The following is a 17,101-nucleotide window of genomic DNA, read 5'->3' on the forward strand; positions in this document are numbered from 1 at the left end:
GATTTACTTTTATATTACTGACTACACTATGGAGGACGGGACGGAGTGAGTGAGTATGGTTTTACGCCGCTTTTAGCAATATTCCAGCAATATCACGGGTCTTCGGCGTGACGAGCTAACGCTTTAACCACTAGGCTACCCGACCGCCCCAGTACGGGGTGGAGCATTAGGGACCTATATTAGGCCCACTGGAAATATCGATGTTAAAGTTACGGGAAGCTCTGGTATCAAAATGTTATAATGGTTGATAACTAGCCTTGTTTCCTTCTCACTCTTGCAAGTTTTGGACTTATACCATGATCAAATACTTAAGTAAGGCTAAAATTAGTTTAAAAAGCCGATTTTTCTAGCTTCTTGCTAACATCTAAGTATGAGCTAGTCCCTGAAATGCATTTTATAACTAATGCGTGTATACTGGTTTTATATCACCTAAAGACAGCTTGGGTCAAAGACTTGCCCATGTACACATATAAGAAAAAATATGCGAATTCCTATTTTTACTTGTACGATATGTTCCCGTATTTTTTCAGGTGAACAATTGACATGCCTTTGCACGTGTTTGCTCACCTTTTCACGAAGACCTGGTATCGTCACTATTTGATATTGATTCATAAATACATGCTAATCATATAGTCGGACTCTGGCTTCTTATTTCTTATGACAATGGAATTGTGTTATTCGCTTTTATGTACATTATGCATTATGTCTCTTGTGGCAGAAAGGGCCCTATATATCCCATTCAATCACTCTTGGAGGGGAAACAGATTAAAACCCATTCTGATAGAAATGCAAGCTCTTACGTTGGGGATTCTGAGACACAGTATGTTCAAAGTACTTCGTGCTTCGTATAAAAGCCAATAATGAGGATAGAGTGGTAAAATGTTTCATCTGGCTATCTCAGTCGATGCTCATGCTGTTACCCACTGGTTTGCGAAAAATAACTTCACTCAATCATTCATTTTGAACTTTAAAGCCCCCTCCCCCCAAAAAATAAATTAAAAAATAAATAATAATAATAATAAATAAATAAATAAATACATACATACATACATACATACATACATACATACATACATACATACATACATACATACATACATACATACATACATACATACATACATACATACATAAATAAATAAATAAAATCATTTTAATATATTTTAAGTCTCCATGACTGTGTGGTGTGGAGAAGTCAGGTTTCACGAATAGCTCCATCCATGACATGATTCATAACCTGACAAGCTATACAAAGCTCAAGCTGACATTATTCCCGTATATTTCACAGTAACGAAATAGATACACATCAAAATGAAAGATTTCCGTTCAACGTCCTGTCGAACAGCATGTCAGTTACTCTACTCGAAGGAAGTTAAAGTACACCCTATGTTTCAAATCAGTATATATAATCGGTCACTGCTGGTGGTTATTGCAACCCACAGCAGTAGAGGATATGTAATAGCCTCTACACACAACCTTCCAATTGTGTGTTTTCTTTAACTTGTTTTAGTAGACTAAGTATATATGACGGTATGTTAGATCCAGTCGAAAGTGATGCACATCATTAACGTTTATCACTTCGATGAACCCACGCAGTATAATCTTGGCGAACGTTGAATTCGAACCCACGACAACCACATCCTACAGGTTTACAATGAGTTTGGGCGCAGCTTATACCACTGTGCCACCCGTACCTCGCCAATGACTTCTTATTACTGCAACTAGAACAGGGCCATTGTGAGATATGGTCACTTTTGCTACAGTCATGGTATGATCAATATTACTTTGATATGGTTAAATGCAAACATAACTTACCTATTAACAATGACTGGAGCTAAACACGCAAGAACTATGTCGACGCTATCCATATATACGCAGCCAGTGTATAATGCTGTCACCAAGGGCGAAGTATATGAACTGACAATGACACGAATCTATTTAATAACACCAATACCGGTACAAAGATCACGAATCCCTCCCTCGGTGCTTCAACAAGGAAGTGAACTCTTCTCCCAAGCCGTACTCTCTACACAGGGTTTAGTGTTTTAAGTGTCTTAAGACCGGAAAGCTTTTTCACATGAGAACTTCTACTTTGTATAGGAAATTTGACCTTATGTTTTAACTACATAGTCATAATTTCTTTATAGAAACCAAATGCATTTACATTAATTTAACGGTATTTATTGCATAACCCCTTAACTAATGGGGTTTAATGTCGTGTTCAAGTTTGTCGCTTACTTAGGGACGTGTGTACGTGTTGTACTAGTTAGGACTTTTCAGCGTTAGAAACTGGCACTAGTCCTATAGTCCTTGCCAATCTGCCCAATAGTTAAGGTATCCTAAGGACTTTGCCCTTTGTAAGGGTTTTGCTATGTGTTATGATTATAAGGAATAATGGAGCAAAACGGTTAGTTTGTATCGCGGCTTTTCCTGATTTCATAGTGCTGGCCCACTGAAGCCGCATCTTAGCGTGATACCTACCTCGTTATACTGCTACATTATGCTGACAACTAGCCAGGCAGTCTTTGTTTTCTCCCATGCCGAGCGCCAGCCAGGGTACCAACAAGTATTGTTTTAACGTGATCTGGTATGACGCGGCCAGGGTGATCAAACTACCGGGCGGACGCTCTGTCCACAACACAATGGAAGTATACAATAACCAGTATATATAATATACAAACTATAACCAGTGAAACGTCATAGCTGAAGATTGTTGACGTCATTCGGCAAATGTGTTTTACTGAGACGGCGGTCGTCATAAGTGCATATTTTTCTAAAGGGGAGCTCAATAGGATTAAGAAATAATATGTAATAAAAAAAATATTACACTCGCATGTGTGTCTATTCCCTCGGGAAATCCAAGAATTCTGACACTCGTTTCGAAAAATCAGTATGACCGTGACATATGCTCATAATCTCTCTTTGTAGGTGTAGTACATCTATGAATGTAAGAAACACTAATGAAAAAACAACCTAAAAAGTAAAAACCCCAAAATAGTTTCAGTAAACATAATTTACATGAGCTATTTGGTGTGACCTTAGGTATTCTATCCTATTCTTTATCTAGCTATACGAAATCGTGTGTACTTTTCCCTCGCCTCAAACGATCCGTCATCTACTTGTGGCAATAGACATCAAGCGTGGTCGCATCCGGCAACTGGGACACAATAGTGTGTTCGTAATTGAAATTCATTATCCGGATTTCCGGAAAAAGAAGAAGGATTGTATGTAGTATTTATTTCGTTTCACGTAAATATCCCCCAGCAGGCGAAGTTTTCGAGTAACTCGGGTACACGGGTCGGGTGGGTACTGAGTAGGACCCGGGTACCCACAGGAATACCCGGGGCCGTGGTTAGTCATGTAATATATTGTTTAATGATTTCAAATATCTAGAACTCTATGGTTACTGTGCAAGTCACTATAATGTTCGCATTTCTTTCTGACTAACCACCATTGCTTCTGACCTTTATAGGTTTAAATAAAAATAACACTTCGGTCAACTTCAGTGTATGCATGACCAGATCGTTTTATACATATATTTAAATACAAATACCAGGGCTACGCTCAAACTATTTCCAATCGGACATTTTGCACCAAACTCTTGCGACCTGTAGCGGGTACCCGCGTAGGGTCGGGTAATAGGGGGTGGGTACCCGGGTAGTAAATTTGGACTCGTCCAAGCCCTACTTCTCTCCTACAGTAATGTTCTTATAAAGAATCAGGTGTTGATCTGGACCCCGGGACGGAGCATAAAAAGAGTATCAAATAAATTTGAAAATCATCTCGTTTCCAAATAAGTGTGTAATCGGAAATGGATATTTTGCCCAAAGCAGTATTGACCGGAAGTCTATTCAATTCCCTGTCGCAGTGTTCTAAAAATAGTACCAGCCGCGACAGACCGACACTTTCAGAGTTCTAACTTCGCGAATAAGGGCGTTACGCACTGGATCGATCTACCCTTTAATATTATTTTCGGGTTTTAGCCAAGTGTATGTACAAACAGCTTCTGCCTGCATACTGTTAGTCTTTCCTCTCTAATTCAGCTGTCAAAACGCTGTGAAAAAACTGTCTCAATGTTTGGGGTGGCCTCGACCACGACAACACAACTCATTCATGAAGTCCATTAAAACGTGCGCCAACGCATTGACTGTCAATCAGAGTTACCCCCCTTCTTCCACGGAGCTTCCTTGTGTGGGTTAGTTTCGTTCGGGCTATATTTTGTATTATTATATTGGTATCTTAGTGGCCATACATTAAATACGCTATTGTTGCTACTCTGTATAACCCCGCTGTTAGGAGATACTGAAGATAAATCATATATTTTATCAACTGATTCAGAATTGTATTGTTGTATACACCGGATTTTGAAACAAATAATCCTTAAACATTAAGCCAGTTGCTTGAATGACTGATTTTGTGAGACAGAAAGGGTACGTGTCAGTGAAGTGCAGCGTTCTAGACAACCCGTGTAAGTTGTTGTTAAAGCTAACATTGACAGCAAGAATTACAAACAAATATACATTTATAAAACATTGTGTATAAATAAATTGCAATAAAACGATTAAAACCTTATCACTTTTTATATTCGTCAATGACACTTTTAGTACATTTAGTGGATTTCAAATATTCACATTTTTACCCAAACCTACACATCAGTCTAAATCAACAAAAACAGTTTTGCATTGTTACAAGTGAATGATCATATCATTAAAGGGGCGCGGTCAGGTAGCCTAGTGGTTTAAGCGCTCATAATGCCGAAGACATGGGTACAATTTTATGTGTGAAGCCCATTTTTGGTGTTCCCTGCCCTGATATTGCTGGAATATTGCTAAAAGCGGAGTAAAACCATACTCACTCACTAACTCACATCATTGAAATCATAGATAAAGAATATGGTTTTGTTTCAGTCTGCAACAAAGATGGCGTGTGAGAGGCTGATGAACTGCCGCTTCAAGAGACCCAGCGCCCTCTACCGGCTGATCTGTCTTCCCTGGGCAGGTGGGGGGTCAAGTTTCTATGCAGGTTGGGGCAAGCTGATGTCAGAAAATATAGAAGGTAATACTCTTAAATTGTTCTTTGCACATGCAGTAGATTTAACAACAAATTTGTATGTAGCCAGCAGGACTTGCTCCTTTTAAAAGTGACTTCCTTCTCCAAAGTAATGGTCTACTAAGTAATGGTGGAGGCTGTCGAGACGCCACCTAACAGGTCTCTGAAACCTCTTGCCCGCACTCTGAGATTGAATTTTAATTCCCTTAATATTTTCTCATAAAAATTACATGATTCATGTGAGTAGTGTCCAATTGAAAATAAAATTATTTATACATGGAGAAGGGAAGTAATTTTGAGTTGCCAGATGGGCCATCAAGCCCCTTGCAATTTTAGCTGGCCACAGGCCAATTGGGCCAGCAGTTAAATGGACCCCTACGTGTGCATTTGTCAGTTAGTTGACAACTGAACAGTTGCTGGGATTTTGTCAGGGTTAGCAATACATGGATACCATGTGGGGAGTACCATGTGGGGATTCTAGGTTAGTAGTGGTCACCAGCAACCATTGCAGGTCGTAAGAGGCGGCTTAATGGATACGATGGTTAGGCTTGGTGACTTGGTTGATGATGTAGTCATACCCCGTCGGCATGGATCTTTGCTAACAATATCAGTCACTGGATTATCTAATCTAGACTTGATTATTTACAACAAACAAAATTTGAATTACTCACTCCTGGTAACCATATAAGACTATTTTATTATATATTACTCATAAAATGAACTTGAAATGAGTATACAAGAATAATTTAGTCACATATATATATATGTAATGTGTTATATTGTATACACTTTTTTAGAATTGATTAAACATGTTGAGTTATGCTAAAGTGTTAAGAGAACTAAACAGTTTAAACTAAATATCTGACAGAAAGCAATGTTAGTTTAACCATCTTGTAAACTTAAAGGGACTGCCTACATCCTCTTAATTGTTTTGTTGTAGTGGTTGGCGTGACCCTCCCAGGCAGGGAGTCCCGCTTTAATGACAAGTGCTGTGATGACATGGAAGAAATACTCACCGACATTACAAATACAATAACAAGTCAATACATGGACAAGCCATTTATATTGTGGGGACATAGGTAAATATGTTACTGAATACAGTCGTGTGTAGGGTATATATACTACTCAAAAGAAGTTAAGGACACACAATTCTTCATATGACTATAGTTAATCTGTCGTAACTGGTGGGCATTGCAAAACAGCTTTCCAATTGTGGGTGTTCTAACAACGCGTGTGGTCTGATGTTGATTAATAAATAATTTGCATACTCGTATATGCAAGGGGCTGACGTATGGTTCCTGTAGGAAGTGACAACTTGGAGACGATGGCTTGCGGTATATAGAGTTTTACTTTATACATGTAGATATATACATACAAAAGACACTATGTGCCAGGTCAGCACATAGTGGTAGTGGTTATTGTCTAGGTGCCCCGGAGCACCCAGCCTAACCCTAGCTAGGCTAAGGGTAAGACCTTTCATCCCAATCTCTCTCGACCAAGGCTTATATAGCCAAGGTCACCTGACATTTAGTAAGTAATAAATATAAATGTAAACAGTTATTCATCAGCAGGATGACAGACGGTCGATGTACACAAAAATGGGGATTAACAATTAGGATTAGCATCTTATAAATAACAGCAATTAAGTGTTTCACGGCATATAGATGTCATGGCTCCAGGGTAATGAGCCTTTTAAATCAAATGTTATTCAGACAATGGGTGTCGTAAATCAGTTGCTATAACAGTTCTCTAAATTGTTTTGAGTAGTATATGTAGTCATTTTGTATTTATTGATAAAATTCTATTTATATCTGAAAATATAATATTGCTATTTCACTCAAGTGAGGTTACACTTTTTGTAAGAGCTACTCTCCCTGTCTCATGGACAGCATGTTCCCGAGACATGGCAGTTTCCACTGACTTTTAAAGTTAGTTACTACCTTGCCTCGGGTAGATGCATTGACAGTAATTTGTTTGTTTTTTATGTTAGAAAATTCATAACAAATAGACACTTGACTTTTCATGTCAAATTGCAATCTCATCTAGTAGCCTGAAAATTGACATTTTGACCTATGACTGAAAGTATCAACTTTGCCAGGTCATTCAACCATAAACATGTTATTTGACAAGAAAAGAAAACTATACTCTCTGTGTACACATTATAATCTTCAGATACTAATCTGCTCCTCATATTTATAACAGTATGATGATTTTATGTCAGCTTTTTTACCATGCAGATTACTTGTAACACAGGTACAGTTGACATATCACTGCATATTTCTGATGCTGTTTACCTCTCAGTGTTGAATGTATGTATTGCAGGGCCAGATCCAACATTTTTAAAAGGGAGCGGTCCAATAACAAAATCCTATCTCACCTGGGGTGTTGGGGGTGGTGGTGTTGGAGTTGTCTACAACATACTACATTTGGTTTTCAAACAGGGTAGGGGGGTCCGGACCCCCTGGATCCCCTCTGGGTCCGCCTATGTAATGTTTAAAGGTACAAAGAACTATGTAAGGATAAGTATTTATGGATGAACAACTTCTTTATCACAATTAAATTCTTATCCTTACTTAGTACTCCAACTTCTAAATGCCTATCAAAGAAGTTACAAAGAACTATGTCATATATTCACTGGTATATAAAATGTGTATACTTTGTATGTGCAGGTCAAATTGTGTACACAGTGTCATAGTGTATTCATTGTGTATACAGTGTTTATAGTGTATTCCTTGTGTATACAGTGTTTATAGTGTATTCCTTGTGTATACAGTGTTGTACAGTGTTATAATGTATTCATTGTTTGTATGTAGTATACTGATTTGCAGTATATGGAAATGTAGTGATTTTGTGTATACAGTGTTACAGCCAATAGACAGTGGTAAAGTGTTGCATGGTGTATTCTGTGGACAGGCAGTGATCGTTTTTGTCTTATGTAGTGTACATACAGTAATATATACTACTCAATGTTTGACTTTGATAGGGATAATCGAATATGTCAGATATGTTTAAACATATCATTTTTGTGTATCATGGAAAGATAAACATACCCATATACAAAGTGGAGGAGTATGTATGTGTATATATAGGATATTTATGGAACATGCAGATTAGGGAAGTGAATAAAATATTTCGTTTCTGGCTTACAGCCTGGGTAGGGAGGGACAATTTTAATTTTTAATTAATTTTTTTGTAGGTTACTAATCTATTAAACTAGCGCTGATTCTAATTATCACATGATCTTATTTGAAAATGCCCCTTTGCGACTGTATCAAACACACACCCAAGGCCATAGTGAGAGTCAACAGGTTCCTCTGCAAATCTGACACCATCCATTTGACATGGCTTGTACTTGGCCTCTAGTGCAAGAATGCATTTTGACTTGAAAAAGTAATTTCTTAATAGTAATGCATTTACCAAAAAAACTTTTAAGGGCAGTTTAAGGGGTTGTAGAGTCTTTAGAAGCAAGAAATTAATCCAACAAATCTTGTACAGTAACAAAATCAGTTTAGTATAGAATGTTTATATTCCTTTGGTTCACAGTGAACAGAAAGTATGTTTGTTGAAATGGTGGAAATTTATGTATTAACATGACTTTTCGTGGTAGCATGGGCAGTCTATTGGCGTTTGAGCTAGCATGTCGACTAAAGTCCCAGACTGGACAGGAACCAAAGAAGATGTACCTCTCTGGAATATCAGCACCACATGTAAGACTTGTCACAGTTAAACACCCCTGTGAAGATCCGGGGTAGAATTGGTCTTCACAACCCACGCTTGTCTTTAGAGGTAATAACGGGATCGGGTAGTCAGGCTTGCTGACTTGGTTGATGCATGTCATCATATCCCAAGTGCATAGATCGATGCCCATGATGTCAATCAGTGGACTGTCTGGTCCAGACTCTATCAATTAGAGACTGATGTCTTATAGCTGGAGTATTGTTGAATGCGGCATAAAACAAAAAACTTTGTTAAACAAGCAATATGAAACACCAGATAAAGTCAGGATGTTATATGTTAATAGTTTAGTTGTTACCCTTTATACCACAGTATACATTCAAGTATCTGAAGAACGGTAGGGTAGCCTTGTGGTTAAAGTGTTCACTCATCTGGGGTTGATTCCCCACATGGTTACTATGTGTGAAACCCATTTCTTGTGTCCCCTGCTGTAATATTGCTGGAATATTGCTAAAAGTTGCATAAAACTATTCACCAGAGCTACAGATAAGCGGCTTATTTGCATAACATACCCCCCAAAAAATTCAAAATCCAATTACTTTCTATTAACTTGCATACAGAAACGCATGCATTAAATGAAAAACTCAAATGTTTAAAAACAGCACGTGTAAATACCCAATGAAGCTTTTTCAGCATGCGTAACAAAGGAGCTAATTTCCGAAACACAATTACTAGCTAATTTACTTTCCCAGCCAAGCCTATATACATGTATTTAGAACAGTTATATACATCTTAAATTTTTTAATTTTTTTTTTTAATCTTAAAATGTTCACCAATTTTGGGAAAAAAACAATAGAGTGATGAATAGATGAGTGAAAAAATATTGGTTACCCAATGAGAACTGTAATAACCCAATTAAAATAGAAACCCTACAGTAAAAACTCAATTGCTCAAAAAGTTATCTGGAGCTCTGTATACCCACTTTCTCATTCTTGTTGAAGCGAAAAGATGAAGCATGCTGTTATGAAAATAAATATTTTCTAAAGTTTCCTTTTTCCCTGACAGTCTCCCATGAGGAAAAAGGTATACATTGACCGTACCCAGACAGACCAACAGTTCATCGTTGTGATGAGTAGATTAGGTCTGTATGGGCACAAGATGCCATAGAACTGCACAGTTTGTCTTGATACTACAAGGATAGCAATATTGATAGGGTTACAAATTGATGAGGTAAATTCTTGTCTAATCATAAGAGTTACCTCTGTGTTGTGGTGGGTAAAACGTATGTTGTGGAATATAAACAGTGTTGTGCTGGGTAAACTGTTATGGTGGGTAAAATATGTTGTGCTGGGTAAAATGTGTTGTGTTAGGTAAAATGTGTTGTGTTAAGTGAAATGTGTTGTGCTGGGTAAACTGTTGTGCTGTGTAAACTGTATGTTGTGCTGTGTAAACTGTGTGTTGTGTTGGGTAAATTGTGTTGTGCTGGGTAAGCTGTGTGTTGTGCTGGTAAACTGTGTGTTGTGTTAGGTAAACTGTTCTTGGTAAACTGTGCGTTGTGCTGGGTAAACTGTTGTGTAAGGTAAATTGTGTGTTGTATTAGGTAAACTGTTGTACTGGGTTAACAGTGTGTTGTGCTGGTTAATCAGCGTGAGTAGTGCTGGGAAAGTAGCCCTTGTTACTTAAATGTTGTTTGTACCTGCCGCAGGTGGAACACCCAAGGAAGTGCTTGAGAATGAGGAAATGATGAAGATCTTTCTACCTTGCATACGAGCAGATTATACAATGTTAGATGGTTTCACGTAAGTGACTGTGTTCAAACTATATTTATACATTCACTGAGATAATGTTTTTATGTTGTTCTAGTTTGCAAGAAATATAATCAATATATTAAATTAAACTTGTAATTATATGTCATTAATAAAACAATAATGAAGTAATACATTTACTGATGAAGTGTCCTTTGGGATAAAGATGTTATACACCTGTTGATGATCTGTACATTAGGACATTATGCACTGACTGGGACAAAGACTTTAAACACAAACTGATGAAAAGCTGCATTGGATAAACACCTAGTGGAGGACACATGAGCTGTTCAGTGAGATATAGACAATATATGTACACATAGTGATGGACTGTTCAGTGAGATATAGACAATATATGTACACATAGTGATGGACTGTTCAGTGAGATATAGACAATATATGTACACATAGTGATGGACTGTTCAGTGAAATAACGACAATATTGACATACTGATGGACTGTACAGTGACATGACATAAAGACGATATACATATACTGATGAACTGTTCAGAGAGATAAAGAGATATACACATACTAATGGACTGTTCAGTGAGATAAAGATGATATGCACCCACTATTAAACTGTTTAGTGAGATAAAGACAGGATACACATAGTGACAGACTGTTCATTGAGATAAAGACAATATTCATCTTCTGATGAACTGTTCAGTGAGATTAAGACGATATTCATGTTCTAATGAGCTGTTCAGTGAGAAAACGACAATATACACATAGTGATGGACTGTTCAGTGAGATAACGACAACATTGACATACTGATGGACTGTACAGTGACATGACATAAAGACGATATACATATACTGATGAACTGTTCAGAGAGATAAAGAGATATACACATACTAATGGACTGTTCAGTGAGATAAAGATGATATGCACCCACTATTAAACTGTTTAGTGAGATAAAGACAGGATACACATAGTGACAGACTGTTCAGTGAGATAAAGACAATATTCATCTTCTGATGAACTGTTCAGTGAGATTAAGACGATATTCATGTTCTAATGAGCTGTTCAGTGAGAAAACGACAATATACACATAGTGATGGACTGTTCAGTGAGATAACGACAACATTGACATACTGATGGACTGTACAGTGACATGACATAAAGACGATATACATATACTGATGAACTGTTCAGTGAGATAAAGAGATATACACATACTAATGGACTGTTCAGTGAGATAAAGATGATATGCACCCACTATTAAACTGTTTAGTGAGATAAAGACAGGATACACATAGTGACAGACTGTTCAGTGAGATAAAGACAATATTCATCTTCTGATGAACTGTTCAGTGAGATTAAGACGATATTCATGTTCTAATGAGCTGTTCAGTGAGAAAACGACAATATACACATAGTGATGAGCTGTTCAGTGAGAAAACGACAACATTGACATACTGATGGACTGTACAGTGACATGACATAAAGACGATATACATATACTGATGAACTGTTCAGAGAGATAAAGAGATATACACATACTAATGGACTGTTCAGTGAGATAAAGATGATATGCACCCACTATTAAACTGTTTAGTGAGATAAAGACAGGATACACATAGTGACAGACTGTTCAGTGAGATAAAGACAATATTCATCTTCTGATGAACTGTTCAGTGAGATTAAGACGATATTCATGTTCTAATGAGCTGTTCAGTGAGAAAACGACAATATACACATAGTGATGGACTGTTCAGTGAGATAACGACAACATTGACATACTGATGGACTGTACAGTGACATGACATAAAGACGATATACATATACTGATGAACTGTTCAGAGAGATAAAGAGATATACACATACTAATGGACTGTTCAGTGAGATAAAGATGATATGCACGCACTATTAAACTGTTTAGTGAGATAAAGACAGGATACACATAGTGACAGACTGTTCAGTGAGATAAAGACCATATTCATTTTCTGATGAACTGTGCAGTGAGATAAAGACGATATACATCTTCTGATGAGCTGTTCAGTGAGATAAAGACGATATACACATACTAATGAACTGTTCAGTGAGTTAAAGACGATATTCATCTTCTGATGAACTGTTCAGTGAGATAAAGACGATATTCATCTTCTAATGAACTGTTCAGTGATATAATGACGATATTCATCTTCTGTTTAACTGTTCAGTGAGATAAAGACAATATACATCTTCTGATGAACTGTTCAGTGAGATAAAGACGATATTCATCTTCTGATGAACTGTTCAGTGAGATAAAGACGATATACATCTTCTGATGAACTGTTCAGTGAGATAAAGACGATATACACATACTAATGAACTGTTCAGTGAGATAAAGACCATATTCATCTTCTGATGAACTGTTCAGTGAGATAAAGATGATATACATCTTCTGATGAACTGTTCAGTGAGATAAAGACGATATACACATACTAATGAACTGTTTAGTGAGATAAAAGACAATATTCATCTTCTGATGAACTGTTCAGTGATATAAAGACGATATTCATATTCTGATGAACTGTTCAGTGATATAATGACGATATTCATCTTCTGATGAACTGTTCAGTGAGATAAAGACGATATTCATCTTCTGATGAACTGTTCAGTGAGATAAAGACAATATTCATCTTCTGATGAACTGTTCAGTGAGATAAAGATGATATGCATATACTGAACTGTATGGTGAGATATACACGATATACACATACTGATGAACTGTTCAGTGAGATAAAGATGATATACGTATTCTGTAGAACTGTATGATGAGATATACACGATATAACATAGTGACAGACTGTTCAGTGAGATAAAGACCATATTCATCTTCTGATGAACTGTTCAGTGAGATAAAGATGATATACACCTTCTGATGAACTGTTCAGTGAGATAAAGATGATATACACATACTAATGAACTGTCAGTGAGATAAATATCATATACACATACTAATGAACTGTTCAGTGAGATAGAGATGTTGGTATTCAACTGATGAACTGTGACATAATTATTTTCCAGATTCACCAAAAGCGACGGGCTACCACCTTTATCCTGTCCCATTTCTTTCTTTGATGGGGAGGACGATTCTAAACACGACACAGAGGGCAAGCAGTATTTATATTTTTTTAGATGGTTCAGCATTTCTAATTATCGTGTTTTTTCCGATAAGAGAATGATTACTAAGTTTGTCTGTTGATGTTTGTGTAACCATGACAACAGTAGGGATGTATACTGGAACACAATGAAAACCACTATCAACTTTAACTCCAAATCAGAGTGAGTGAGTGATTGAGTATGGTTTTACGCCGCTTTTAGCAATATTCCAGCAATATCATGGCAGAGGACACCAGAAATGGGCTTCACACATTGTACCCATGTCGGGAATCGAACCCGGGTCTTCGGCGTGACGAGCGAACGCTTTAACCACTAGGCTACACGACCGCCCCTTCAAATCAGAAGAGATGTGTTTTGTGTTCAAGTCTATCTCCAAACACATGAATGAGATTTGAACCTATTCCAACTGTTGTGTTTGATTATCGCAGGCCTAAGTACCTAGAACAACTCAATTTAATTACAAACAATCGAATGTGTTTTCAAAGTGTTTCAGTATATATTTAAAGGAAGACTTTCATGTGCATACACATCGTAAACTTTGATATTCAAATAGAGTGAGTGAGTTGGGCTTAACGCCGCTTTTAACATTATAGCAGTTATATCTCGGCGTGCCAGCTTAATGTGGGAGGAAAGCCTGAAGCGATGCAGGTCTCAGAGTTTACCGCTTCGGTGAAACACACGAGCACAGGTATGGTGCTGACAAACCTAGAAACATAATCAGTGCGAACGGGGATTCGAACCCACAATGTTTCTGGCGCCTTGGACGACTGGGCCACCCGTGACCCCCTATTCAAATAGAAAACACAGAAAGTGATCTGAGAATGTGAGAGATGAACCCAATACTCATACACAGGGAAAATACCAAGAATGCCAGGTATTCATTGATCTTCCTTGCACCCATTCGTCTAAGGCACCGAAATTTGATGTAGAGAGTTGCGTCCCTTAGGTGTTCCAGAAACCTGTGTTCGTTTGTCAGCAACATACCCATGGTTGTTGGTTTGAGCAAAGCGGTATTCGTCCTAGCCAATAACTTCATCAATTAGGGCTTTCCTCCCACATAAATCTGACACGCCCTGATCTGACTTCAATACTGCCCAAAGATAGTTTTAACCAAGCTCGCTCACTTACTCAGCAGGGTGGTGGTGTAGCCAAGTGTTTAAATAGTTCGCTCTTCACGCAGAATATCCGAGTTCGTTTCCCAAATGGGTACAACGTGTGAAGCCCATTTCTGTGGTCCGCTGTCGTGATTTTGCTTGAAGATTGCTAAAAGGGGCTTAAGATTATATTCACTCACTCAATGATTTTCCATTTCACTGAAATAATTCGTTAACAAAACGTATCTTTACAGCTTGGAGAAGTTTGACCTCAGGACAATTCTCGCTGACAATGATGCCTGGGGGCCATTTTTATCTCCGAGAACTAAACAATATGCGTGCCATCATCAGTCATATCAGCAGGGACTTTGCGTGAGGAAATGGCATGACAAGAGTTATCTCCCTTACACCGTCCAGCCCGACCATATTTTAGATGAGGAACCGACGCCAGTGTGCCAACAGAATGAAGTTTCCTGTCACTCGATCCCTATAAAGTGTCAGAATGATTTAACTGCTAAGAGGGAGATAAAAATGTATTCGTGACTAACTGGGAAAGATACTAAACCCTATTAAGCATTTTATGAGCAAACAACCTTTTTCTATCTTTACTTCAATCAAGAAACTGTGGCGCTAATAATTGTAGTAACACTAAATATAATTCTCAAGTGATCAAATCAACAATAACCGAAGTTAGTTCCATGCATAGTTACACAGTTACGACATTCGGGGCGTATCGTTGCCATGGGAATACCAGCGGGCCAACATGCCCTGGCAGATCACTGTTCAGCATCAAACGCTGCAACATCATTCATTTTATCACTTCTTTAATAAAGTTACTTTGAGGGACGGTTTATTTATTGGCTTGGCATTTAGTGGCGTTAATATGACGTGATGGCGATAAGATGTAATGCCTTGAAATGTGTGATATTGACACTAACGTCTTTTATGACAACCGCAAGGTGTTTATTTCATTTCCATGCATATTTCAATAATTGGTTTAGTTTGAAATTGTTCATGGGGTCTGTTTGGATAGTTATACGAGTTTACCGTATTTCCTCTGTACAGAGCCATCCTCCATTACGGGGCGAGACTAGAGGTAATGGCTCCCTGGAAATAGGGAGTTACGACGAAGGATCTCTCCCAGTTAAATTCGAATAAAGTTAACTTAAAGCTACATAAAAAAAACCGTCGAGCACATATTTATCAATAAACGAGGAGGTTGGTTGGACTTTTTCGTATTTTTTATTGAGAAAAAAGGTGATAAGGCAGGAATATGTTTTATCCCATCACGAATACCAACTAATGCAATACCAGTTGTCAAGCAGATAACAGGGTCTGCTCTATGTGACACGACCCGCGGAGATCCGGGTAGAATAGGTCTACAGCAACCCATGCTTGCCGTAAAAGGCGACTATGCTTGTCGTAAAAGGCGACTAACGAGATCGGGTGGTCAGGCTCGCTGACTTAGTTTATACATGTCATCGGTCCCAATTGCGTGGATCGATGCTCATGATATTAATTACTGGATTGTCTGGTCCAGGCTCGATTAATTACAGACCGCCGTCATATGGCAGGAATATTGCTGAGTACGCGTTAAACAACAAACCAACCAAACATGTGGCAATAAAGATCACGACTCGCAGGATTTATAGTGTCGCGCCGATACCCGAGACACATTTCCTTTGTTTAAGGCTCATATGCGGTAGTGCTGTGGTCAAATCATTCGCTCGTTACGCAGAAGGCCCTGGTAGAAGCCCTGCAAAGGGACGGTGTGCCCATTTCAGGTGCTTCACCCGTGATATCACAGGAAGCTACAAGCGGCAAAAAAAACAAACTCAATCCAATTTAGGCAGGTCTAAAATAAGTTATGTATATAAGGTCAAGGGCTCTTAATAGGGGAAATTTGACATTTGATTAAAGTGTGGTTTGCCATGCATTCAGATGATGGCTAATGTATTTGCAACAAATTTGATCAGTTGAAAGGGATTTTGAATTATTTACTATAATTGTTTTATTAAGATGTGCTATGCATTCTCAAGAGTCCATTTTCTGTTTGATATACTTTGACTACTTGATATAAATATTTTCGCTGTGGACACTGTATTACTGGGGAGATGTAATTAATAAATCTTATATATCCTGCATTGCGCATTTGTTTTGTAAGAGCCAAGGTGTTTCAGCTCACGAGTACCTCATTCTAATCGTAAGAGTCTACTAAATTGGCATCTGTGACGGCAGGGGACGTTCATTATGCTGTCAGCCACTGGTTTGTCTGCATGGCCTAGACGCAAGTATTCACATACCACGGTTCGTGTTACCCCGTATGGTTTCCTGGTTGGAATAGGTCCCCAGTAACCCATGCTGGT

The 17,101-nt window shown here is 38.0% G+C and overlaps 2 protein-coding genes across 3 annotated transcripts in view; one reads left to right on the plus strand and one right to left on the minus strand.

Annotated features, from left to right (window-relative positions):
- Positions 1–1,912, minus strand: part of LOC124138497 (exocyst complex component 6B-like) — a 42,127-nt gene extending 40,215 nt beyond the window's left edge. Inside the window, exon 1 of the mRNA XM_046505186.2 lies at positions 1,816–1,912. Within this exon, the coding sequence (XP_046361142.1) occupies positions 1,816–1,868 (53 nt within the window). The 5' untranslated portion in view covers positions 1,869–1,912. The remainder of the gene's footprint in view (positions 1–1,815) is intronic.
- Positions 1,913–4,170: 2,258 nt separating this feature from the next.
- Positions 4,171–16,877, plus strand: LOC124138500 (S-acyl fatty acid synthase thioesterase, medium chain-like). Of its 2 annotated transcripts, none has more exons than XM_046505191.2 (8): positions 4,171–4,195; positions 4,908–5,055; positions 5,990–6,128; positions 8,657–8,756; positions 9,790–9,865; positions 10,430–10,523; positions 13,546–13,631; positions 14,990–16,877. In XM_046505191.2, the coding sequence occupies exons 2-8, from the start codon at positions 4,920–4,922 to the stop codon at positions 15,109–15,111; spliced, it is 753 nt and encodes a 250-aa protein (XP_046361147.2). In that variant the 5' UTR covers positions 4,171–4,195; positions 4,908–4,919; the 3' UTR covers positions 15,112–16,877. The 2 variants fall into 2 exon arrangements, with proteins under 2 accessions (XP_046361147.2, XP_046361146.2); XM_046505190.2 differs by lacking the exon at positions 4,171–4,195 and adding an exon at positions 4,202–4,468.
- The last annotated feature ends 224 nt before the right edge of the window (positions 16,878–17,101 follow it).

This window comes from Haliotis rufescens, unplaced genomic scaffold (assembly GCF_023055435.1).
Source record: "Haliotis rufescens isolate VD_foot unplaced genomic scaffold, xgHalRufe1.0.p SCAF_97, whole genome shotgun sequence".
NCBI lineage: Eukaryota > Metazoa > Mollusca > Gastropoda > Lepetellida > Haliotidae > Haliotis > Haliotis rufescens.